This window comes from Larus michahellis, chromosome 11, assembly GCF_964199755.1.
Source record: "Larus michahellis chromosome 11, bLarMic1.1, whole genome shotgun sequence".
Taxonomy (NCBI): domain Eukaryota; kingdom Metazoa; phylum Chordata; class Aves; order Charadriiformes; family Laridae; genus Larus; species Larus michahellis.
In genome coordinates, this window is record NC_133906.1 from 641,184 (window position 1) to 666,993 (window position 25,810).

Here is a 25,810-nt window from a genome sequence, read left to right on the forward strand (position 1 = left end):
CGGCAGCGTGCCACGGTGCACGCCGGGATCCCCCCTCTTCTCCCCTGCCCGGCACCAGGCAATGAAGTTTCCCTTCTGCTTTCCCTCAGCCATCTCCCACCCGCCACAGCTTCAGCGCAGCCCCAAAGGGATCATCAGCTCCCCTGGGCTGCCCAGCCCCACGGCGCCGGACGGCCCGGGCTGGGGACAGGGGGTACCGCAGCGGCGGTGACTGATGAGCCCCCCCATCCGCGGCAGCGCCGGAGCAGGGGGTCCCCCCCCCCCACCCACCCACAGCCCCCGGCTCCCCGCCACCCCGGAGGGCTCCGGCCAGCGGGATCCCCCCGCGGCTGCCGGGGAAGCCCTTCCCGGGGGCGGGACGGCCGGGCAGCTCCGCCCCGTCCCGCCCCGCCGCCTTCTACCCGCCGCGGGGCCGCGCTGCCGGAGAGCGGTTGCCGGTGCGGAGCAGGAGCAGGAGCAGGAGCAGGAGCAGGAGCAGGAGCAGGAGCAGGAGCAGGAGCAGGAGCAGGAGCAGGGACGCGAGCGCCCCGGGTCATGGACGGGCGGGCGGTGCTGATCCACGCGCTGCTGGCGGCAGGTGCGGACACGCGTGGGGAGGGTCCCGGGCGGGGGGCGACGCGGCCGCGGGTCCCGGGCGGAGGGCGACGCGTCCCCGGTCTTGGTGCTGGGAAAAGCGTCCACAGCGCTGGACACGCGTGGGGGGTCCCGAGCACGTGCGTGTGTGTGTGTGAGATCGTGTGTGTGTGATCCTGAGCAACGGCGGGCACAGTCGCGGTCCCGAGTGGGGGGGTTGGGGGTGCACGGGCTACGTGGCCACGTCCCCGGCCCCAGGCGGAGGGTACCGCGCACGGGTAGCACGGTCCTGGGCACGGGCGGAGGCAAACGTAAAAATCGGCCCCTGTGCCGGTCACGCGTGGGGGGTCCGGGGCAGGGTGAGCCTGACCGTTTGTTCTCCCCCCCCCTCGCAGTGTGCTCGGCGGCGGCGGGCGGGCTGGGCCGGGACGAGCTGCACAACGAGGTGCTGCACAAGGGCGGCGGCGGGGCGCCGGTCCCGGCCACAGCCCCGCTGCTCGGCGGCAGCCCGGAGAAGGAGGGCGGCGGAGCGGCCTCGGGGGACGACCTCAGCGAGCTGCCGAGAGGTAGGGGCGGGCGGAGCCGCCGCCGGGGTGGCTGGGCGTCCCGGGCGGGAGTGGGGAGGGTCGGGGCGGCGGGAGTGGGGTCGGGGCGGGCCGGCGGCGGGGGCTGGGGGCGGTCGGAGCCGGGAGGAGGGCGCGGAGGGGCCGGGATGGGCTGGGCTCGGCTCCGCGGGTGCCCCGGCAGCAAGTCCCGCTCCGCTTCGGGGGGAGCTACGGGGCAGCCCCCAGTCCCCGGGTACCGAGCGCCCTTGGCAGCAGCCCAGAGTGGGGTCAGCCCATGGGGCAACCGGCCTTTGGCAACTCCTCGCCTTGCGCCAGGGGCTGTCCGTGTCCCCAAAGTCCCTGGCACGGGGATCCCAAGGGTTCCCGGGGCCCCTAACTCCTTGACCGGATGGAAGGTAGAGCCCTTCAGGGGGTCACAGCAGCTCCTGCCCTTAGGTGCGCAGCCCCGGCCCATGCCGCCTTCCAGATGGTGCCCGTGGTGGCGGGTGGCAAGGGGATCGATGTGAGTCACCCGCCGCCTACACACGGCTGCTCCTCATACCTAGGCAGGGTTAGTCAGCCGGCAGTCCCCGCTACGGGGGCGTTGAGGACACTGTCGCTCTGTTAGGCTCGCTGGGCATTCATGCTTGGCTCCTCTCCCCCAGCTTGGGACCAGCCAGTGTCCTGGGGACTCTCATGGGGGTGGGATGGGGGGCCCATCGCAGCCTGACGAGGGTGACTTGTACCTGTGCCTTGCACGTGTGACATGCTGAGATCAGTAACCTGGCACTAGGAGGAGCACGCTTTGCCCGTGCAGTTCATCTTCCCCTTTTCACGTGTTTTTCTTTGCTTTCTGGGACTATGACAAAAAACCTGCAAAAGTGGGCTGACCCCCTTGCATCCAAGGGGATGCAGCCCCTGGGAAATGTTGTTACCCCTCCCGCTGGGGGGACATGCTCCAGCCTGCTCCTCTGTGCAGCCACCTGAGAAGGGGACCCTGTCCTACAGCAGGTGATCTGGCAGGCGTGGGCTCACCCTTTATCTGTGGGACAGGCTGAGGGGGTGGGGGATGTTTGGTTACTGAAGCCGCAGCCTCTTGGAGCGCTTTCTCAACGCCCTGAGCTGAGCTATGGACAAAAAAAATGTGCCTTTTATGTTGAAGGCAGCCCCCAGGGTGTCTGAGTAGGGGGAGAGCGGCAGCATCCCCCTGCCCACCTGGTCCGGACTTTTCCTACCAGCAAGATCTTCCAAATCTTCTCTGGCTGTCCTGGATAGAGCCTTGGGGAGGAGGGGTGGAGGCAGTGGAGATGGCCTGGAGGGTCAGGACATAACCCGCAGGGGAGGGGACAGCCCCTGCTGCCAGCCTGGGGCAGAGCCCCGGGCCTCACCCGGATCCGGGGGTTTCTCCAAGCCGCAGAGTTTCCCGGAGTATCAGTTTTCTCCAGGCGCGGTGTGAAGGATGTCGAAATAGCGAAATAACTTTGCTAGGTGTGCAACTGGTGTGCTGCAGCACGAGAGGCGCTCAGCGGGGAGGAGGAGATGGGCTTGGGTACGTCAGGAAGTAGCTGAGGAGGAATTAGGCAGGTTACAACTCGACAGGTTGGACTTGGCTGCCCTCTCCTCCTCGAGCAGTTCCTATTTCCCGGCGTTCACTGGAGTTAAGCGCAGTGGTATCGGGGGTAGCCAAGCAGTCCTTCTCAGAGCAGTGAGCGCTCTCTAGCATCTAGGCACCTCGCACGATCAAGCTGTGGGCTGATTTTTTGGGGGCACCTGCATGTCTTAAAACTATTCCATAAGATTGCTGGTTTTGGTCCGTGCCCAGGTGAGGAGCTCAGTGCTCTGGTTCCTTCCCACCAACCCAGCGGGGAGCTGGCCTCGCACCAAAAGCCACTGGTCTCTGCACCGCAATTAAAATGTACCTTTTTAATTCACGGGGACACTGTCCTTGCCATCTCTTTGGCTCTGCAAAGCTAAAAATTAAGCCAGGCTTGCTCTCTTAATCCTGCTCTGGGCTCACAGGAAGGAGAGTCGGTCAGAGTCATGAATAGGGTCTTACAAAAGACTGCACTCATCAGGGAAATAAAAGCTAGTAAAGGGGCAAGTAGCAATTTTCTATGTTCAGTGGAAACTGGTGCATATAATAGCAACATTTGAGATGCATAAAGCTCTGTTTCCCCCCTCCCCCCACCCTGATTCCTTTCTTTCCTTGAGAATTGTTCTTATGAATCGGAAAGGCCATGATATTTGTGAGAAGCTGGAAAAAAAAAAAACCCAAAACAAAAACCACAAATGGGAACGCCCCCCGCCCCGCTCTGCTCGGGGGCAGATCGCCGCACAAAGGGCTGCGGGAGTGCCAGGGCTGAGCTGGCTGCAGCAGCCCGGGGTTTGCCGCTCTGCCTTCTGGTGCACGGAGGTGATCTGACCGCTGTTTTCTCCTTCCCTAATTGTTTTCCAGTTGCTTTCCTGTCAAAGCCTCAAGGCCTGGTTACTCCCAAGAAAAAAGGAAACGGGAATAAAAAAAGAAAAGGCAAAGGCCTGGGGAAGAAGAGAGACCCGTGTCTGCGGAAGTACAAGGATTTCTGTATTCACGGCGAGTGCAAATACATCCGAGAGCTGGGAGCTCCCTCCTGCATGTGAGTTGCTGGCGTGTGCCTGTGCCGGGGGAGCCTTAGTCATGGTTCCTTCAATTCTCCAGGCTGGGCAGAGGAAGAGCAGAGGAGATATTTTTAGTGCGTGTTCCCAGTCCATGCAGGGACAGTTCTGACTTGGCCTCTTCCTTGTGCTTCTTGAGCAATGTCCATACCCCACCAAAACCCGTTGTGGACTTAGACCCGGTATCCTCTGCTGGCGTAGTGAGCTCCGGCCGAGCTGCTGCACGGAGACCCGCAGCAGTGGGGTTCAGAGGACGATGAGCAGGGGCTGGGCTCTTGCAGCCAAGGTGTTCGGCAGATCTGGTTTGCGAGACCCCATCCTGACTCTGAAAGCCTGCGTTCCCCCCCGTCCCTCACTGCTGCCAGCCTTGGCTGAGAGCTCAGGGCTCCCGCGGCTGTCGGGGTGTACTGGTGCAGGCAGGAGGAGCATCTCTGCCTTGGCACCAGCCAGGTGGATTGGAGGCAGCACCTTTAGGGACAGTCTGCCAAAGCCATGCCCAAGCTGTCCCTTGGCCCTGATGAAGGACAGGGCTGTGTACCTCCCCCCCTACCCCCTTGGGATGCAGGTAAAGAGCAGGGAGTAGATGAGGCAAGCGAAGGAGAAAGCCTGCTGCCGGGGCACCTGGATCCAGCATTGCTACCATGGGAAATAGCCGGGGTGTGCATTTGATCCCTGCTGACGTGGGCAGGGGTTGAGCTGGCAGATCTATAAGAGGCTTTGTTCTTTGCTATCAATCCTCTGAGCCACCCAGCCCTGCGCCCAGAGCCTGGGGAAGATAATAGCTCCCTGGCTTATGGTGCCCACAAGATCTCGTGCCCTGCAATCCGCAGGGATCAGGCTCCGCATAGCTCCTTGAACCGCTTAGATTCTCTCTGCCTGGAAGCTGCCATGAAGTTGGGCCCTTGCACAGGGGGCTCGGGACTGCCAGCAAGAGGACATCTCTGCTGGCCCTGGTGACCCAGCACGATGTGGGGTGCAGCACCCTCTGCCTAGGACTGGGACAGTCCCCTGCCTGGCATTCCTTGCCCAGCCCCCTGCCCTTCCCGGATCCCTGGGGCTGGGGAACGCGGGCCCTGGGACATGGGCAAGCAGGAGGGGCCTGGGGGCCGGCTGGGGCTCTCCAGTCTGGTGGCCCATCCCTGGGTGACATCTTCCCAGAGCCATCATGGTTTTTTAGGAACAGCAGGCAACTGCCCCAGTGCCCTCCACAAGGCCTTGTGTCACTTGGTTGTGGCTGCTCTCGGAGGCTGGCTGCCCATGTCACAGGCTCTCCTGGATCATTGCTTCCTTGTGCTGGTCCCCGGGGTGGGATGAGGATGCTGCCAAGCTGGGTGCCACACCTCTGCCATGTGCTCAGCCTTTCTGCCATGGCTGGGAGGTGGCACTGGCACATGGAGTTGTTGGAAGCTGGGGCAGGAGGGCTGGGCTGAGAACCCATCTTGGAGATAAGCTTGAGGGTCAGTGGCACTGGATATAGAGAGATATATATATCTGGTCGCATCAGTGTGCTTTGACTCACGGGGAGGGTTGGCAGCCTTGCAGCTCTGCTGGGGAGCGTTATTTCTGTTACATGAGTAACCCCCTGAGTCTGCAGGGAGGTGGCACCTCTCTGGCTGGCAGGGTGTGCAGGGGCATCCTGCTCCAAGGGGAGTGCTGAGCTCTGGTCCAGCTGCCTCTCTCCTCCCTTGCATGAGGCTTTCTACTTCCAGAGGTGGTCTGGGCAGCCTGGCTCTGCCTGGGGATGCTTGGGAAGAGCACAGACCCTGGTGCCTTTTACTGGGGGAGCTCAACCTTTCTGGGAGTCTTCACTTGGTGCTTGGGGCAGAAGAAACTTAACACCAGGGAGGTGATGGTGACCAAGGGGAACAGGCAGGGTGCTGACTAAGGCTGAACAAAGAGGCAGGTCCTTTCCATGGGGGTGTGAGGGACCCAATGATCTTCTGTGCTTGGTCACTACCAACCTTTAAGACTTTTCTTCTCACCCAGATGCCAGCCAGGATATCATGGAGAGAGATGCCACGGCCTCTCGCTGCCTGTGGAGCGCCAGCCCAGCGCATACGACCACACCACGGCACTGGCTGTCGTCGCTGTTGTCCTGTCCTCCCTGTGTCTCGTCATCATCGCAGCCCTGCTGATGCTCAGGTGAGTGGGATGGGGCTGAGCCATTGGATCCACATCCCCGGGAAGACCACATGCAGGGGAGGGTAGCGGGGACTTCTTTGTGCTCTGAGCATCTCTCTGCTTGGCCTCACAGGTGTCACAAGAGGGGTGCCTACAATGTAGAAAATGAAGAGAAAATCAAGCTGGGCATCACTGTGAATCACTGAGGATGCCGGGTGCTGGCGAGGTGAGCTCCTGGCTGGGCATGGGGCAGCAGTGGGGCTGGTGGGGCTTTGCTTGTTCACGCTGGCTGGGACTGCTATGTGGGTCATGTGCCACAGCCAGGCAGGAGCTGAAGGCAGTTTGAGCCTGGAGAAGCAGCACCATTTGGCCCAAGAGCCTGGGCTGCCCTGGGGCTCCAGCCCTCCTTCCTCCTCTTCTTCCGCAGGCTCCTGTCCCCTGACACCCCTGGCCACCACCACCGTCTCCTCCTCCTTTCTGACCTTAAGGCCCTGCTTTGCCCTGTTGCACGCTTTCTAGATGTTTGGCAGTGGGGAAGCTGCTTCTGGCCTCCACCCCCCACCCCCCCCCAACTCGTTCTGCTCCCTCTCTGACCCTCTGAGTCACTTCCCCTACTTAGATATTGCCTCTATTTATACATATACAAAAAAAAAAAAAAACCCACACCACCCTTCCTTTTCACTCCTACTCTTCTTATTACTTGCACCAACGTAATGCCTTGCAGCTGGGCATGGGGACAGCTTGCTGCCAGCCCCACGCGATGTTACTCTGGTTGGGCGGTGGGGTGTGCTCTGCCCAGGGGTGGCCACGCGCTGGAAAGCTTGCAGACTTCCTGTGGTCTAGTCCAAGCCCTGACGTTAGATGTGCCCAAATGTATTACAGCTACTTCTCTTTTCCAAAAAAAAAAAAAAAAAGACAAAGCTTTGTTCTTTGTGAGGATGAAGTCATGCCTTCAAAGAATTTCTGTGATGTTGGTAATCGTGTCGGGAGTGGGATTTTTTTTAGCTGATTCAGCACAAGGTTTTCATCACTGTCCCTTCTGCCCTGGGGATTTCTGGGTGGATGTGTCCAGGGGAAAAAGTGCAATGGTCCCTGGAAGGGGAAGCATGGTGGACATGGGGTGTGATGCTTAGCCGCTCTTCCCTCGGCATCCTGGCTCTGATCCTCCCAGGTCCAGCTCTGCAAGGTGGCGAGTGGCTGTTGCTGCTGGGGCTCCGGTGGCTGCGAGGGCTCTCCCGCCGGGCTGGGTGGGACGGGCACCTTGGCTCTGCCATGCAGGGCTGTGTTGTGAGCTCTCCTGCTGCAGTCTTGCAGGGATCGGCACTAATGCACTTCTACCTCCTGGAAGAGGCGAGAGCCGTGGAGCCAGCGCCGTCCCTGGGAGCCCGCAGCGCAGCGGGAGCTCGCTGGAGCAGCAGGACAAGCACCCGCTTCATGGCTGGTCAGGAAACGGTGTCACTGCAGGGAGCTTCGTGGCCATCCGCGGGACGGAGGGGGCTCGGGAGAGGCACTTGTCGGTCAGGCGGCTGCCTGGAGGCGAGAGAGACTGGCCAGCTGGCAGCAGAGGGGCTCTCCAGCAGCTCTCTGTCCACTGCGGTGCATGCCGAGGAACAAACTGTGAAAGGCGAGGAGACCAGGCTCGGGGCTTTCTTAGGCGCAGGAGGGGTGGGAGGGTAACCGCTATTTAACAAGACGTTTTTCATTTTAAATTATATATTTATTTTAGATAAACTGTACATAGTATTTATATTTATTGTAGGTCTGGCCCTGTATCCTTCATGTAGGTCAAGACGACAGGGTCAGACCTCCCTTATTTTTTAAGTGCAATGTAATATTCTAATAAATAACATTTGTTACGAACGCTTGGGTTGTTCATTTAATGATGGAGGTGGGAAGGAGTCAGACCTCTGAAGACTGTACGGAGCACTGTGCCCTGGCTAGTGGGGTACTGCAGGCAGTGGCAGGGATCCTGAGCGTGTGGTGGGGGTTGCTGGATCCGCTCGTGTCATCCTTAGGGCGCAGCAGAGCAGCGTGGTGCAAGGGGCTGGTGGCAGGATCTGTCCTGCGGGAGCCTGCAGCCAGGCCAGCCCCAGCTGTGTTTCTTTGTGGTTTGCGTCTTTGCCAGCTGATGCCTTGGGGAGGGATGTGATGTTTGGGTGTCTGCTTATCAAGCAAAGCTGTCCCCAGTATAAGCGAAGCCGCTCTGGCCACTGATTGATCCAAATGGGATTGATTCCTGGTTTTAAGCCAGCATTTGGCTAAAAAAATCAAGCAGTGGGCTCACACCTCCCTTGCAGGGGATCCCAGCAATTCCTGGAGTGGCTGCGGGCTTCTGGGGCTGGTGTCATTGCAGGAAGCATCATTTCAGACGGCGGTTCAGGACTGATTCCTGATTTTGCAGTAAAAATAAGCCCTAAACCACTTCTCTCCTCTTCCCTGATCTTCCCCAGGGGGAGCTGAGCTCAGGGTAAGACGCTAGCTTTAGTCGACAGCCTCAAAGCAGGGAGAAAGGGCTTCTTCCTCTGCAGGAAACCTGCCTTCCTCCAGCCCCTTTCCCTTCAGCAGATGTCAAACTTCGGTTTTCAAAGGGGAGTGCTAAGCTACTGCTTTTGACTCCTGATCCTACAGTGTGCGCTAAAGCCAGGCGGGGAGCAATCTGCTGAGCTTTTTGGCCTAATTCAGCTAAAAATTAGCTCTGGTAAAGTATGAAATAAGCCTTATGCTCACTGGGAGAGGGCTTGCTTAGGAAGTGAGTGTGTAGGTTCATCCCTCTTGTGCAGATGGTAAGTTGGGCAGCAGCAAAACCTGGGGTGTGAGAAGGGGGAATGCAGCAATACTTTGGCTTTCCAGTGCTTCTTGAGATAGAAGGGCTAAAGTACAGGGCTATGGCAGATGGGAAGTGACAACGGGTACCCTGGTGTTATCACCTGGAGACTAAAGCCCCAGCAGCTGCAATGGCCTGAGTCCCAGAGCCAGGGAAACAAGTTACTGCCTGTGCTTTGTGCTAATCTCAACCTTAATGCTGTGGGAGTGACGGTTCAATCAGAGACTCCAAACTTGGTCCTGTCTCAATGTCTACGAAGCAAATAACACCTCCATCTGCTGTGCAGGAGGCCCTTCTGCTCCGGGACACCTGGCTGCATCACTGCCTTGCTGTGCTGCTGCTGCTCCCCGCTCCAGCCCTGCCGCCTTTCGTGGCGGGCAGCTCTGCGTGCGTGGGGCTCCATGTCACCCCGCTGGGCACGGGGAATACTCTGCTGGAAGACTTTTGTGCAGACAGTTGGAATTTCCCACTGGAGCCTAGCTGCCCTCCTCCTTCCCTGTGAGAACGTGTCCTGGTCCACTTTGCTTCTCTGCAAGCCAGCAGTGCAGGCTGGGCTGCCCATAAGTGGCAATTTAACAGGCCAAGATGGGAAATATATTTTGGAGATGTAGGGAGTAGCACGCTGGCAGGATCTTTGGGCTGTCTCCCTCTGTCCCGCTGGGCTGGGAAAAGCTGACAGTCCTACGGATGGTCTATTCCCAGCTAAGGACCAGGGCAGCTGGTCCGGCTGCGGTTGTGGCCACGAAACAGGGGCATGTGGGCTCTGCCCTGCCCAGGATGCCCACGCATTGCAGGGGGAGGCCAGGCTGCTCATCCAACTGTGCCTGCAGGAATGGAGTGCCAGGAAAGCAGTCTCTGCCACCCCACTGACCCCCTGGACAGCAATGGGCCACTGTGGCAGCCAGCCGAGCTGAGCACTGGTCCTGGTGAAGGCAGGCAGTAGCCTCCCGCAGCCTGGCCTTTCACCCTACTCTGGGCACGGGCCCAGGAGCACAAACACGTCACCGGCCGCAGCATTTCCTGACTGCCACTGTGTGAAGCCCGCTTACTGCCTGTGACACTGACTCCATACTGTGACCTCTGGCAAATCCCTTTGATGCCTGTGCCTGGCTTGTCTTTGGGGGACAAAATATGTGCCCAGCCACTAAACGCCATCACCCAGTGTGTCCCCTAGCCCACTGCCTGGGCCCACTCTGTCCTGCTGCGGGCAGAGACTGTGCACCTGGAGAAGAGCCCTGCAGCTTCTTCTCAGTCTCTTCTCCAGAGCAAGGGTCAAAGTTAGGAGACCTCCAAAATCCCAGATGTAGATTTAATAAAAAATTCCAATATATTGCATTAGCTAATTTAATAACCAATTCTCCCCTGCCTGCCCCAGCACCTTGGCACCTGTGATTCAGCACCTTTGGCCATCAGTGTGGCAGGGTTGGGATGGAAGGGACAGCAGCACACTGGAGCAGGGACAAAGCAGCCAGAGACACCCCAAAAGTGGCTGAAGCACCCCTGCTGCCTCCCTTCAGAAGCAGGCGGCAGCAGCCCTGCGCATGGCTCCGTTCGGCTGCTTTTTCTCCTGACTGGGGCTGTTGGCATTTCCCAACTGCTCACCCAGCCCCTAAGCCCCAAGCCTAGGACAGGCTTTGCCACAGCAAGGCACCTCCCAGGGGTTTGTTGCCACTGCAGAGAGGGTGACACAAATGTCCCCAGGCACCCGCGGAGTTGGGGGCACAGCAGAAAGCCTCAGACCGGGCACGCACCTGCCCTCGCAGGCAGTGGGGACTGTCCCCAAGCTCCAGCTCTGCTCTGGGTGAGCGGCAATGCTGAGGGGCAGGCAGGTGGGCAGCTGTGGTGGCTGCAAAGAGCTAGGGAAGGCACTGAAAAGGGCAGCCACACTCTGGGAGCAGGTGGCAACAAGAGCTGAGAGTCCCTGAAAGTCAGATCCTGCACTCTGCTTTTTAATTTAAGTTTTTAATTTAAGGTTCCCCCCTGGCCACTTCTGGCCTCAAAGCGGTATGCTGGCCACTTCAGGTTTTGACACCTGGGCTCAAAAGGCATCTGATGGCCTCATCATGATCTCACACCTTACCCGAGCCCGCATGGGCAAGCTCCAAAGGAAGCTCTGGGGCTGGAGGGAGAGAAGGTGCTTCGTTTGCGTCAGAGGAAGGCCACAGGGTGCTGGGGGAGCGGGCAGCCGAAAGCTGCAGGAGATGCAGCACTGCCACCCCCTCCATGGGGAGCCCACCGCCCCCCATGCCTCTCGCCGCCCGGCTCCGCACCTCTGCCTGGCAGCTGCGCCAACTCCAACCTCCCCTCGGCGTTTCGCTGCGTCTGAGATGTCTGACACCCCCGGCCCCAGCATCTCCACGGGTCTGGGGGATGAAGCCGTGCTTTTAGCACCCGTAACTGCTTTTTGGTCTGTCCCTGGCACTCCCCCTCTGGGGACACTGGGACGCTCTCCCGGGGCCGGGCTGGAGGGTGGCAGGCAGGAGGCGGGGGTGGCTGCTGGGCTGCCAAGCCCTGGCAGAGCTCCACCAGTTCAGCCAGGGGCAGCCGGGCTGTGGCAGCCATTGTGAGGAGCGGGCAGCAGAGTGGGGCAAGCGCGTCCCCCCACTGGGCAGCGCCGGGCTCTGAGGGCTCCGGGGACACCTCAGGGCTGCCCAGGGGACGCAGCTGCACCCGGGCCCACAGGCACGGCCAGGCCCGATGGGCTCCCCCCTGGTTTCTCCCTCAGCGCCTGCCGCGTCTCACCGCTCGCAGGACCGGCCCGACGGGGAGGCATCATCCCCCGCATGCCAACCAGGCGTCCCCGCCCCCGCGAAGGACGCCACGGCCCAGCCTGGTGTCCCCGTCCCGCAGAGGGGACCCCACGGCCCGCCCTGCCGCCCCCGACCCGCTGAGGCGGCCCCGCGCGTGCGCAGCAGGACGCCGTGCCAGCACCTCCCCCCCGCGCAGGCGCCCTGCGGAGACAAGATGGCGGCGCCCGTGGACTTGGAGCTGAAGAAGGTACGATTCCCTCCGCGGTGGGTGGTGTGTCTTCTCCGTGTTTCGGGCGGTGTCTGCCCGGTCCCCTCCTCCCCCTGACGCTCGGGGCCGGCTCGGTCCCTGCCGCCCGGCCTCAGCAGCGCGGGGCCGGCGGGCCGCAGCCTGTCAGGGCCGCACCTCATCGCCGCTGCTCTTCCTCCCAGGCCTTCACCGAGCTGCAGGCCAAGGTGATAGACACACAGCAAAAGGTGAAGCTGGCCGACATCCAGATCGAGCAGCTGAGCAAGACGAAGAAGCACGCCCACCTCACCGACACGGAGGTCATGATGTTGGTGGACGAGACCCGCATGTACGAGGGCGTGGGGAGGATGTGAGTATCTGCCCGCTCCGCAGAGGATGGCGGGGGCCGCCCCGCTGTGCCGGGGGGGCCGCCTGGCGCTCTGCAGGGCCGTGCCTGGCTTCTCTAGCCGCGAGGGGCTGCGATTGCGGCCCCGTGTGCAGGGAGACCCCCACCAGCCTCCGTGTGCAAGGGGCCTCTAGTCTGCTGCTCTGGGCAGGGGGCTCTTCCCTTTGCAAAGAACATGCCAGCTTTCACTCAGCGGGTTCATTTGTTTCATTTTTTTTCATTGCCATTTCAATTTTTAGTTCCAGCAATCTTCCCGGGAGTGCAGCAAGATGTACTGGGTTTTATCTTTTGGGGTTAGCTACCGGCTGCCTTGAGGAAGGACTGTTATAAATGTTATTGGCTTTGTGTGGTTTTGCTTGCCGGCTCTGCTCCTGGCCGTGATGATCTCGTCTGGCACCTCTGGGAAGTTTGTAATGCAGGCTAGCAGAGCTGCATTCTAATGACAAACAGCATTTGTCAGAAGGCTCTCGCAAATCTGTCCAACTTCAGTCATTTCTGATGTAGTTTACTTCAGACTCCTTGAAAAGCCAGTGTGCACAGTTCGCATGCTCGGGGCTTTGCTTGCACAAACGTTTGACAGAAATGCTCTTTGCAGTATCATGACAGGCTGCCTGAATTTTTTAAACCCTTGGAAGTGAGCATAAAGCTCATATGGGTAGTCCCAGTGCACTCATAAAGATGTGCTTCCATGGTTGGATGGCTGTCAAAACAAACACCTCAAAACAGACATAACGTGTTTTGATTAACTTCTGCAGCATAGTTCTGTTTGACTTCAGCAGCCTTTGGTAGAAGACCATACAAAGTGTGTTTACATGATAAATATCACAGTAGTTTTCTGCGTTTCTGATTGGAGGGTGCTATGATTTGTCTCCCGTGAGTTGGGTAACAGTGATGATTCTGTTCAGTTCGGGATGTGGTTTTGCGAAACACTGAAACTGCTCCGGCTGCTGCCAAAAGGGGTGATTGTATCAAGCTTTTCCCCACCCGGTGTTTACCCCACCTACTTTGTATCAGAGTGGATGGTCACAGGGCCGGGCGGTGAGCCAACTCAGACTACAGGTGCCCTAATCCATCAGATCACAAAATCCCCAGATTGAGTTGTAGGGAGATGGCGGGACTGGGAAGGCGGGAATGGTGTGTAGTTTGTCCTTTGCTGCAAGTTTTCAGATAAGTTGTACTCAGGCTAACGGAGGTGTTCAGCATGGCAGAGATCCTTTCTTGGCTCCCCGTAAATAAACTTTTCCACGTAGGTGAATTAAATGTTAGGTTTGTGGGGGGATGCTAGTGACTGGTAACTTAAAAGGAGATGGATTTTGGTCCCTTGGAAGAGACGACTGATTTGTCCTGGGCAGGCTGTAGGCATAGCAAATGCTCCTGTCTGGAGTAGTCATGAGACAACTCATAAGGGTTTTTTCTGTTTGCTTTTGTCACAGAGCTGACAGACGAAGAGTAGAAGATAATTCTGGAGTCAACAATTTTTTTAAAGCTTTTTTTAAGATCCAAAAGTACAGAACACTTCTCCTATATGGAGAATTCCCTCAAGATACCTTAAAAATATGAGAGTATCGGCCTTTATCGTGAAGTAATCCTGCTTGGGAATCAGACAGGGGTAGCAGATGGTGTTTCGGTGCTGGCTGAAATGCATTGTCCTGCTTTCTGTTTCTGCCTCCCACTTAGTAAGAGCTGCTTACCTGCTTTGTGACCTAAACTATTTACACTTCCCCTGCGTGCAGCAGCTGCAGGAGTGACAATCTTCTGGGGAGTCTTTTGCTTACCTTGCTGTGAGCAGACAGGGTAGCTTAGGCATGGCAGGCAGCTCTGGCTCCTCAGGGATGGCAGAAGCGCCAACAGAAAAATATTTGCATTATGATAGGATTTAAAAGGTGAACTCTTCGTGGACTGTGTTGTACTAGTTGCTATGCAAATATAGATTAAGAGAGTGCTCTTCTTCTGAGTACTACTCATTCACTCTTTTTTTTCTTTTTTTTTTTCTTTTTCCTTTTTTTTTCCTTTTCTCCCCTCTTTTTTCTCCTGCCTTAGCTTGATGTGGTATTTCTGTGAACTCTGCCTGTTCTGGGTGTGGGGCTGAAGGCTGCCTTGCCAGTTGGCTCTGGTATGATCTGTGTCGTTCCCTAGTGTGGAGAACGTGCACCAGGGACATGTGGCTCTTCCTGGAGGCCACTCCAACCCCTAGTAGAGAATTTATGGCTGAAATCTGGGCTTAAAGCAAAGCAGGCTAAAGCAGCCCTTGGGCAGGAGTTAAAATCCAAGGGCAGTCTGGCATCTTGTGTTCCACTGGAGGCCAAAGGAGATGGTCCTTATAGCTCTTACGGACATATAAGCCATGTTCTGTGAAGTGGAATTGAAGATTTTTTTTTAGTTTATTGGCTTTATTGGAGTTGAGCCACCAAAGGGATATTTATGATGTCTCAGTTTCTTTTGCATAGTCTAGCATGCCAATGTTAGAGCTCTAGTGGGTTTCAGTTATCCAGAAAGGGTGGAAGTCTGCATCAGTGTTAACTCTGATTATCAGTGCTCTTCTGACAGCTTGCCTGAATAGCTAAATTCTTTAAGTAAGTTCTGTGCTTCTGTTCCTGTGCTCAACTTCATTTTTTCTTCTTCTTTTTTTTTTTTTCTTTAACCCATTTAAGCTGCTACTTAAAATCTGTCTTCTCATAGCGTTTCTGGGTTTTTTTCTCCAGCTTTGGTGGTTTGGGGCGTGCGCATGGGGCTAGTACGTACAGTTCTGTAGGATAAGATGCTCCAGGTCTTCGTGGAATTTGAAGGCTTGAGGGACTGTGGTGATGTGCTGCGTCCTGGGAGGAAGTCTGCCTAGTTCAGTACTCGCTTCTGCATTACTTGGAAAGCAGTTGTGTGGTTTTTATTCTCTGAACCCCTATCTTGAGCCTTCTTCCTTTCCGAGAGGCTTGCCCTGCACTGCTGGCAAATGTGAAAGTCCATTTGTCATTCCTCAACTTGGTCTCTTTGGTTGGTTTTTTTTTGTTTGTTTTGTTTTTTAAATATTGTAGTGTGTATAACATGCAGGGGCCTTACTGGCCTCCACATGTGGGGCTCGATTTACTTTTGCTATAGCTATTTTTGGTTTGACATAAGAAATGTCAGTGCTACATAGTATGAGATGATGAATTGCTGTGTACTGTACATATCCGTGAGGCTGGGATATCATCTGAGTGGTGGCATCTTGCCAAATACATTTCAATTCTGTTACTTCATACTCTTTGGAAAGGCCTGTTACATAGCCTGAGACAACTACCACTATGCTGGACTTCTGCTTCAGCTATTTGTGAACTGATATCATCATATTGCTTTGAGAACTATGCTGAAAGTTTAAGCTTCAGAATTCTGTCTGAATATTTCAGACCTTTCCCTTTACATTCTTTGAACCCATAACCTGGACAAGACCCTTATTTACAGAAGAAAAATGTCTGGCACTTGTGCTAGGCACAGTGAGGAGAGCACTGCAGTTTTTCTTGCCGTGCCAAAATAGATAGTTGGTTTTGGTTTGATATTGCTTTATCATCAGTTTACTTCTACAAGAAATGGGAGAATGCTTACAAAAATAAAATATAAGAAAATAAAAGTCAAGCAAGTACCACAGCACAACTTTATGTTCAAGGTTCCCTGCAAGTATACTGTATTATTACAGCTGTTTGTGTAAAATGACTTTGTGTGAGTATAGTATTTTATGGGGACAGCTGTAATAATATGATTTTGACTGTTTTTTTTTTTAAAAGCGGATCAGCTTTTTGGTGGCTGAACTGTACGCAAGTGAAACCTGAGAGAGGATTAAATGTTCTTGATTGTTCCCGGGATTTAAACGCATTTCTGCTTTTACTGTGATTCTTGATTTTGTTTGAAAACGGGACATCGTGGATCATTGTAAGCTCTTTCCCCAACCCCTGAAGACAGCAATCCCTACTGCACATCACTCGATACAGCTGCAGTAGCTGCATTTTTACTTTTTGTGCATGTATGAGATTGGTGTTTGATTCTACCAGCGCAGATCACTGCAGAATATGGTAGCTGTACTGGGCTTCCCGCTCGCATTTCAAAAAACTCACGAAGAACTGAAGGACATGCAAGGCTTAATCTTTATGGTTCAGTTACTAACTATAGGCTGGTCTGTGAAACCCGAGTGGCTTCTCTCTCGCCCATCTCCTTGGGTAAGGCTTTGTGCGGAGTTCAGCGCTGGAGCCCAGCTGCTGGGAAGCCGACAGGTGCTGCAATACTTAAACGAATCCCAGGGACAAGCGTGTTGCTGTCAGCCTCTGGTCAATATGTAGTTTGTAAACTTGAAGCTCCTCTATCTAGTTATTGAAAAAGGGAAGATTTTATTTTCCACAGTAGAGTCTGGTGTGTCTAGTAAGTACAACCAGGCACTGAACTGTGAAGAAAACAAAATTTGTGTCCAGCTGCTTGCTACTTGACTAGTGTTTATGCTGTAAGTTGAACAAGCCGTGGTGTGTGAGGAATCAAAAGCTATGTGGTGCAATGTGTTCATAAGCCCTAAGGTTTTCCATCACCCAGTTGGTTTTTATTTCAGGTTTTTCTCTGTTTTGAACTACTCACTTTTGTTGCAGCCTGAAGAATAGAACATTCTATTCTAAATGACACTCACAGTGTTATTTGTGAGTGGGCCTCTGAAAAGTTTGGTAGATCTTTTCAGAGAGCTGGTCACAGGAAGCAAAAATCAAACCGATGCCTGCAGGGGTAGTGCAGTAGTAGCCTGTACAGATGCCTTTAACTTGAGCAGTGAAGTAAGGGGCAGCAGTTGGTTATCGTCCGCTTCCTGGCTGATCAGGAGTGCGAGAGGAGCATAGCTGGTCAGTGGGCTTCGTGGTTAACTGCTGACAACAGTGGGATATTGGGTGTCTGTACTCCTGGTTTCCGTTCCAGATCAGGAAGGGAGTTTATTCCAACTTGACATCTTCCGATTTCTCAAAAACGTTCTGCCCTGCCCTTCCCCGACTTAGTTCTTGATCTTATTCCTGCTGCCCCGGGCTGCTCATTTGTAATCTCCTGGATATCTTGGTCCAGTTATAGATCTCCTGCCCTGCTGCTCTACATAATTTCTCCACGCAATACTGAAACTTCAGAGAAGAAGAGATTTCCATGGCTTGCATGCAAGATGTGTATCTGCCCAGTTTTACGAAACAGCTGCCTTTATTTTAAAAAATTGGCTTTAGACAGAGAACTGGTGTAGAATGGATGCATTTGATAAGTCAGTGTTTGTCAAATGTATAAGCAGCAGAAAAAAGGGTCTTACAATAAAAAAAGCTTTTTTTTTTTTTTTTTAAAAAAAAAAAAAAGGTGTTTTACTTAGCCCTACTTGAAAAAAACCTGTTGGTTATAGTGCATGCGTATTGATGCTTGGCTCCCTTGCCTGGAGACATTTAACTCTTTAGGAGCATTTTTCTGTTGGGTCTTGGAGTATGACATTCAAACAAATCTGTTCATTTGCCTTTCATTTATCCCTAACTTTTTTTTCCTGCCTGTTATCTAGAGAACACAGTGCGGGGAGCTACCTGAGGAAACGTGAAGGAGACGAAACCTAAACTGAGATGAGGGTCAGAACAGAGACAAACTACTCGTGCAGACTTTGCTAGAAGAGACGGTTTGATGTGCTGTGATCCAGAGGCGATGTGCTGCCATATAAATGCCAGAGCCTTCAAGAAGTCTTGCGCTTGCAGGGCAGCAGTTTGGAGGTCAGACTGTTCTGGGGAGCGAGGGCTGTAGTGAGGCACCTTCGTTTTGTCCCTACCTCCAGAAAGAGGAGGGGTTTCTTGCAAGTGCAACATATGTGTTGCTTGAGTGGTACAGAGTTCTCCTTGGATACATGCTAGACAAGCATTAAATATTTTGGGGAGCTAGCACTTCTGCTTTTGTGGCTTGCTGTGCCAAATGACTGCCGAAAAATTATGGAACATGACTGTCTTATCTCTGAAGTTCTCCAACCACTTAAAATGTCACTCTGATATTCTGAGACAGCAAGGAACTTCCATTTATTTTAATATTTAGTGGATTTAAAGTCCTGTACTTTATGTCTTTTCCCCTGCTTCCTAAAGTAAATATCGGAATCGAGTGTTAGAGTCCCTGGGGAAATGCTGAGCGCTAGAGCACTTCTTTCAGAATATAGGGCTGTTTCTCTGGTTTAGCGCAGGCCAAAGAGCAGAATGGCCAAATCGCTGGACAGTAGTAGTACTGGGAGAGTCCCTGTCGTATTCCTGTCTCGCTTGGGGATGCCTTTCCAGGTGTGGTGTCAGTGGATGCCTAGCCAGCGGGCAGGGTGCATCAAGGTACCCGACACTCGGCCCACAGTTGTCGGGTAGAGATGCCCAGAGTCAGTCTCTGGTCCAATATGTGTATGGCAACGTATGTCAACAGCTTTGTATTAAGGCTGTTCCACGTAATATATAAATTTTCTGTGGAACAGCCTTAATACAAACAAGAAATCTAGGTTTAGCATCCTCTGACCTATCTGCCTGTTCAAAGCCTGAACGAAGGAGGATTTAATTCATGTCCCCTACATTAAAACACTGAAGTGTGAGGAAGCCAATATGTGGGATGAGATTGCTGTTTTACAGAAGTTTAATACAGAGACGCAAGAAACAAAGTGCTGAACTCAGGAATGCTCCAACTGCTGTCTTGAATTTTTATTTTTGTTTTCTCCAAAACTATTTGCTGAATTAAGAGAATGTTGTGGCCAGTTTAAAAAAATTAAATAAATAAAATAATCAGTCTTTCTGAGAAGAAACGATTTTCCAAAACAACATGTAGCCTTTTTGGTCCACAAATGCTGATTCGAAATAGTTTGTTCTTACTGATTAGGAAACAACAGTGTGATTGTTTTAGTGCTAGCTAATTTAACTCTAGCATCCAGAAATATCTGTGTATTAGTGTTATGCTTGAATTCTTTCGACTGGGTTATCTTTACATCCACTTCTGTGATGTTTGCTCTCTTGCTTTCTTTGATGCTTTGTTGTAGCAGGATTTGCCACGTGCAGAAGCCACAAGCCAATAGTTGGGTCTTTCTCCTCACTTAGCATTTCAAAGGTTTCTTCCTGGGCAAGGCAAAAAGCATTTATTTTTTTTTTGTTGCAACTGTGGATGGATTTGCTTTTCAAAAGAGATGTATCCTGATTTTGCTAGTTTTCCTCTGTAGATTCTTAGTGAAGGGCTGCTGCTGAGAAGGGTACAGTTAAGTTTGCCTGTCACAGTACAGCAGTAGCTCCAGGTCACTTCATTTGCTACTGCAAAGTTCAGCTTTCTGATGAAGATTCTGAAGAAACAGAAGGTTTACCAATAGAAAAAAACCTTTTTTTAAAACATAAATTTCTTTAGGATTGGTTGACCGGGGTGTTCACACCAACATTTGCTTGTTTGTGTTTTCCTACATGTGTGTTTATTTGATGTTGTGGGGTTGGTTTGGTTGGCTTTGGGTTTGGTTTTGTTTTTTTTTTTTCCTTTTTTTTTAAATGTTCTCCCTTAGGAATTTGTGGGGGATTCTTAAAAATACAGGAGACTTTAGAAATGGATCGTGACTTCCCATTGTCGGAAAAATGGTTTCTGTTTTCTGCTGCTTGCAACTTTCAAATATGGTACAACCTAGACTGCAAAAAAAATAAATCTATTTGAAGTGCATCTGCTAGAAGGCATCCTGTAGTCATTTGAGTTTTCCTTTGCTTAAAAAAGCTAGAGGTCATCGTTGCTACATACTAAAAATTAAATTAAAGCAAAATTAAAAGATAAAAGCACTAAACCAGGGCTATAGTGAGGAAAAACTACTCGTGGAGATTTTGCCTCGGTGCGCTGCAATCATGTTTGCACTGTTTTCCCCACATGTTTTGAATCTCAAATGTTATTAATTCCCGTGTGATAGAGAGGAGGTGTTTTCTTGCTTTCTTTTTTTTTTTTTTTTTTCAAATTCTGTTTATGTCGATTGAGTCCTCAAAAAGAATTGATGATGTTCTTTAAAAGCAGACCACGGCACTATTTTATTATTTTGGGTTGCGCTATATTTAATACACACTTAGAGGTATATTCCTGCTTTCTTTTTTTAAAGAACCAAGCATGAACAATGGTATAAATCTACCATCTAGTTAAGTGTCTGGCAATGCAGAAACTGCTGTTTGCAAGCTGTGTTACTATCTTGGCTTAAGGTAACGTAATATGCTGTAGCTATTGACAGATCAAGAAAAAAAAAAAAAGTGAAAACTCAATGTAAACACGGCCCGAAGTGCAGAACAAACCCCACTGCCCCTCAGCGGGGCAGGACGGACGTGTTGGGCCAGTCCCTGGGGAGGTTTCAGGAAGCAAACAGTGTGGCACTTTTTGTTCTCTTCCTTTAGCTCCTTAAAGTAAATAGGTTTATGGCTTACAAATGTTCATCTGAGTAAAAGTTACCCTTGTTGTGGCCTACATAAGGCTCAGTTTGGACGGCTTCCAGTGCCGCTAATCCCGGTCTCTGTGTGTGCTCCAGTGCTGTCAGGCTAAGTTTGCGCACATTCTGCTGCCCACCAGAGATGCTGCCGGCATGCTTCAACCCACGTCTCCTTCCCAAACAGCTCCTGGTGCGTATCCACCTCGAAGTGCTGTAGTAAAATGACACGTGAACTATAAACGGCTGCTCCTGGAATGTATTAATATATAATCCTCCCAATATAAGCTGCAGGATTTGTTTTGCTTTAAAGTATGTGCTGCTTTGGGGGGGGGGGGGAAGGGGGAGTAGATAGGTTTAGCTGTATTGAGAGTGACCCAATGAGACTACTGGCCACTGAAATAAAAGCAAACATAGGAAAAGCTTCAGCTCATCTGATCCAACTCCGTCTGTTTCTGGACAAGCTCTAGTTAAGGCATATGATCTGTTGAATGGGAAATTCAAAATCAGACTGAAAAATGTGAAACCCTTAGACTTGAAGGGTGGCAGCACAAACTATAATTAGTCATGATTTTGCTGTTTGGTTTTTTGTTTTGTTTCTTTTTTTTTGTTGGTTTTTTCTTTTAAATATTGCTTCCTTGTCTTGTTTGGAACTAGGTTATTCATCTGGAATGACTAAAGTTGGAATTTGCTGGGGTATAAGCAGTGCCTGTTATGAACTGCATAGCAAATCATTGACAAAAGCGTACGCAGACCCTAGGAGTGCAGAAGGGGACTACTGGGTGCTGGCAGCTGTGCACAGCCGGCTCCTTTTCAGTCGAACTAGATTGCTCGGGATCAGCTTGTTGGAAGCCTCTCTTCCATTGGCTTTGAACAGTACTTAAAATGCAGTAATCTCCTCCTGAGAATGCTCAAAGCCTGAGCAGCAGTGCAAGTTCAGAATTAAAAAGCGCCTTTAAATAGATAAGGGCATGACTGGGCTTAGCCCAACTTTTCTCATGGAGTAGTCTAATGAAAACGCTTGGTTTCGAGGAGCAGGGTACTCCATGTGAATGACTGTGCTGTGATATAGCACAGTGTGTTAGGTTTTTTTTAGAAATACAGTAAACATGTTAAAATAATGTTATGGCTTTGTACAAAGTTGTTAGTTTTCTTTTCAGAATCTTAAGTTTTTGTAGAGAGTTCCCCAAATGCAATGGGAACCGTAAAGCTGAAGTTATAATGACCTTTTGTGTGAACGGGAAGCTGGGCTGAAAGGGCTTTTACATCTGTCATTCATTGCTATTGTGGCAAAATAGCACTGGAGCATCCCTACCTGTGAAATTGTCTGTCCCTGGCATTGGGCAGAGAGATATCGGTATTGGGCAGAGGAAAAGCTAAGGCTTCCCCTGGCACCCTGAGCAGATTCTGGCAGTGGTCTACGCAGACCCTGGTGGGAAGAGTTGCGTTGCAGACTGGCAGGAGGGAGCCCCGTGGCCTGCTGTGTGGCTCCTTCTCTCCTGGTTTTAATACTTCAACATGAACAGCTTCTTGCACCGGCAAACTGCAGGAGAAACACCTGAACCGTGTTCCCTGGCCAGAGCAGGAAGAGGAGGGAGTGCTCATGTCTGGGGCAGCCGCCTGCCGCTGAAAGCTTCAGACGTAAGGGTGGAAGTTGGTGGCAGTTGTAAGTAATTGAAAATAGGGGTTCTTAATGGAAAACCTTAACTATGAGCATCACTGGTACTCCACCTTTAATAACTTTAATGACTTATATGTCATAATGAAGAGTCGTGTTCTGAACAAACATCTCCATAACCTCATTCATTAAGAGATGAATCTTTCAGTATCTAATATTATGTCTTAAAGTCAAGTAAACAGTACATTTTGGTGCAAACAGACTGAGTTATGGAATTACTTATGCTGTATGGACATCACTTTGTGGGTGTGTGTGTGTAACACAAAGGAGCAGACAGATGATGAAGCTGACAGCGTTGCTGACCGGCCTGACTAGAGCCTGAAGACCGTTTTGACCAGGGCATAAGGGATTGCTCTATAAACACTGAACAAATGGGCACCATATCTAGAAATTTATAATTGGGAAGGGGTAAAAGATCCCTTCAGAAGGAAACAAGCAGTGATTCTCAGAGCGAGTATATAAACCACTTTCTCTGCCTTAGGGAAACAAAAATCCTGATGTGGAGCTAGCAGAGGGAGGAAAATAGAAACAAGTGGGAATACTTAGAGTGAGGTTTCTCTTTCAGTTCCCTTGTGCTCTATTTTTGTTCCTCGTGTTACACTTGAGGACCAGCAGTCACCAGGAGACCAGAGCACGTAGGTACAGCCGATTCGCAAACACTTCACTCTGTAATAGAGCTGCTCTTGGTGGCAGCATGGGTTTGGCTGAACATTGCTGCCCTCAAGGACCCCACTCCTCCATAGCTTTCTTTTCTAATTTTCCTTGTTTTGTTTTCAGTTTTTACCTTTGTGGATGTTGTAAAAATGGCTAACTATCCAGAATAGGGCAAATCCTGCTCTGTTTTTACTAGCCATTTTCTATGAAATGGGTGGCCAGCTGAGATGTGGTGAACTTGTCCGTTCTGACCCAGATATATTTCTGATGTTATTTAACGACATGTCATGGTTTTGGCCAAATTGGCCAACAGCTGGCAACAGATGCTCTCCCCCCACCTCTCGCACATGGAGAGGAGGAAGAGAGATAAAGAGATTTACAAGTTTAGAAGAAACTAAACTACTTTAATGAAATATTAATAATAAAATAAAAAGGAAAATAATGAAGTAGATACAATATATACAAAACCGTATTAAGCTCCCAGAATGATGTCACCGGCAGGCACTGGGGAAGTCCCAGACTGGGCTCAGTGACGGGTGGGAACTGGATTCCACAGATGGAGTCAGGAACGCACAGATCGGGATCAAAGGCAGATGGACAGGGTCCTCCTCGGACATCTGCCATTGAAGAAGGAGGCTGACCCTTTGATCCCTCAGCTTTTACACTGAGCATGGGGCAGATGGGATGGGATACCCCTGTTGATCAATTTTGGGTCACCTGTCCTGTCCGCTCCTCCCCGCAGGTGGGACCCCTCTGCGCTTTTCCATTTCCGACCCTCCAACTGGGCAAATAACAAAATTAGCTGACCTTGGTTGTTACAGCAGTAAGTATAAGCAAGAGCCTCTGTGCACACCATTCCTTGGCACTAACTGTAAACATTGGTCTTATCAAGCTGAGAAGGAACAGTTTTCTGCACAACATGCTGTTAATTTCAGAGAGTCAGAAGAGGCCTAGCTAAGAAGTAAAATTACTGAACAGAAAAACAGGTTTTGTTTTACCTCAAACCAGGACACAACAGTGAAAACGTTCCTGTGTGAAGAGGTGATTGTTGCTAAGCTTTGTAATTGCCACTGTGATGCGGAACATTTTTCTGAGTCATTGGTTCACATGGTTCACATTCGATAGCGTAGGTGTTGTGTTTGACAGGTCTATTAGTGCGCTGTGATGCTTCACTGGGAGAAGGCGGATGCAAGCGAACTCACTTATCTGGAAGACGATTTGGTTTGCTGCTTGTCTTCTGTGGACTATCAATACTTAAAAGCCATCCCAGTTCAATGCACAAACTCTCAGAGCTTGAAGCCTCTATGGTGGGCTCTGGCAGAGCAGCCTGTGGAGGTAGCTCTTCGGTGGTGATTTGGGCCAAGGGCTTGGTGTTAGTCAGGTCATCTGCCAAGCTCAGCATCACAGAGCAGAAAGTGTCTCCTCAGCGCTGTGAATCAGTGACTGATGTGGGGCCAGTTCTCAGCTGGTGGTATACCTCCGGGCGGCAAATGAAGTTCACGTGTTTGAAAGGCTTGTTCACAAACCCACTCAGGGAAGAACTAAGTCCTTCGAACCTCCCGTGACTCTTCCATGAGCCTAAAAATTCATAAATAAAATAATCACATTTAACTAAAAACAGGCAGCAGAATGACACTGCCCTATTTCTCCAGCTTGCTGAGGAAAAAAAAAAAATCATCGACTTGGTGTTTTACTTGGGGTAATTGGATGAATGAAAGCCAGATTAAATTTAAACTCTGGTTTATTACAAGTGCCCTGCAGCACCTCTTACCTAATGAGCAGAACAAGCTTCTGCTTTTTCCAGGTGCTGCCATAAACCACATTATTTCCTTAGGTGAAAACTTTGGCCAAGATCTCCATGTGTGTATCCCAAGCCAGAAGCTGAAACACCGATGAGTTTTTTGAGTCCTCCTTACATTGGAAAGTGAAGCCACAGATTTAAACAGTTAACTGTGGATGTGGTTTTATGGCTTCAGCTTTCGGAAGACTGGCCTTCGACAGCTTACGTGGCAGCACCTGTGCTCTTCAGGCTGAGGGCTCCATGGTCTTGCGGCAGGGAATTAAAATAAGTGGCTTGAAACTGGTACCGGTGAAGACGTTCTGAAGGATGCTGCTGGCCAAGTCAGGGACACTTGATCTGCTTCGGAGCCAGCGTGTGAACGGACACAGGTTCCAGCCCACTATTTTATGGCAAATAAAATTGGGATGATTGTATTTGTGTCCAACTGCCCGCATAAGTCTCGTCAGTGCTAACTTTGGCCATCCAATTTTAATTTGTTGTCGCATGTCTGCCAGAGCATTGCAGGAGGGTGGGAGGGAGGATATTTTCCCTGATGACTGCTGTTGACATTTGCAGAATAGAAGTGAAGTCAGCCACTTGTTTGTTCAAAGGTTTTAGTGCCCGTAGCGGTTCTCAGCCAGCCGGGATCGCTCAGCGCCTGTGGCCCAGCGGGGACCTTCCCAGCTGCAGCATGGGGAAAATTGATCGAGCTGTGTTGGTGTTTAACTTGGTTTCTTAGCATAGGGGCATCAGTGAAACCAAAGTGATCGATCTTGCTATAGAATTTGGGCAAGCAAATGAGACGGTATTCTCTTCTTCTCTGCTGGCCCCACAAAAAAAGGAAATAATTAAGGAAGTGTTCACATGCACGCACAGGCTCAGGGAAGCTGTGACGTGGCAAAGGACTGATGTCTTTGTTGACTGAGGGCATCATGTGGCTTTGATTTTTCACTAATAGCACCTACTACAGAAGCAAGGCAAAATTTTAGTCTTCACCCCAAAATCTGATTTGTGAAGGTTAATGTTTGTTTCTTCGGGTGTCGCAGGCTCAAGGTAGGAGCGTCAGAATGATGTGGTTGCTGGTGGTCCTGAGAAGTAGCTCCTCTCTGGCTGGATCCTGGCTCTGCATCTAATAGCAATGTAAATAACTTCTCTCTCCTAGGAGGACGGCCATGGACTTGATTTTCACAAGACTGAGCAAAA

General features: G+C 51.5%; 2 protein-coding genes across 3 annotated transcripts in view; both read left to right on the plus strand.

The window, feature by feature from the left end:
* The first annotated feature begins 409 nt into the window (after window positions 1–409).
* On the plus strand, window positions 410–7,749 carry HBEGF (heparin binding EGF like growth factor). Of its 2 annotated transcripts, none has more exons than XM_074604386.1 (6): window positions 410–577; window positions 969–1,139; window positions 3,574–3,751; window positions 5,757–5,912; window positions 6,025–6,117; window positions 7,198–7,749. In XM_074604386.1, the coding sequence occupies exons 1-5, from the start codon at window positions 535–537 to the stop codon at window positions 6,095–6,097; spliced, it is 621 nt and encodes a 206-aa protein (XP_074460487.1). In that variant the 5' UTR covers window positions 410–534; the 3' UTR covers window positions 6,098–6,117; window positions 7,198–7,749. The 2 variants fall into 2 exon arrangements, with proteins under 2 accessions (XP_074460487.1, XP_074460488.1); XM_074604387.1 differs by having other exon boundaries at window positions 430–577; window positions 7,240–7,749.
* A 3,397-nt stretch (window positions 7,750–11,146) lies between these two features.
* Window positions 11,147–25,810, plus strand: part of PFDN1 (prefoldin subunit 1) — a 35,209-nt gene continuing 20,545 nt past the window's right edge. The window contains exons 1-2 of the mRNA XM_074603650.1: window positions 11,147–11,712; window positions 11,895–12,061. Of these exons, the coding sequence (XP_074459751.1) occupies window positions 11,413–11,712; window positions 11,895–12,061 (467 nt within the window). The 5' untranslated portion in view covers window positions 11,147–11,412. The remainder of the gene's footprint in view (window positions 11,713–11,894; window positions 12,062–25,810) is intronic.

Bases quoted from the DNA above. Each gene is read 5' to 3' on its own strand.
- HBEGF (XM_074604386.1), top strand. From the start codon at position 535: ATGGACGGGCGGGCGGTGCTGATCCACGCGCTGCTGGCGGCAG. The intron at 578-968 runs GTGCGGACACGC...CCCCCCTCGCAG, and splicing joins CCACGCGCTGCTGGCGGCAG to TGTGCTCGGCGGCGGCGGGC. The intron at 3,752-5,756 runs GTGAGTTGCTGG...CTTCTCACCCAG, and splicing joins CTGGGAGCTCCCTCCTGCAT to ATGCCAGCCAGGATATCATG.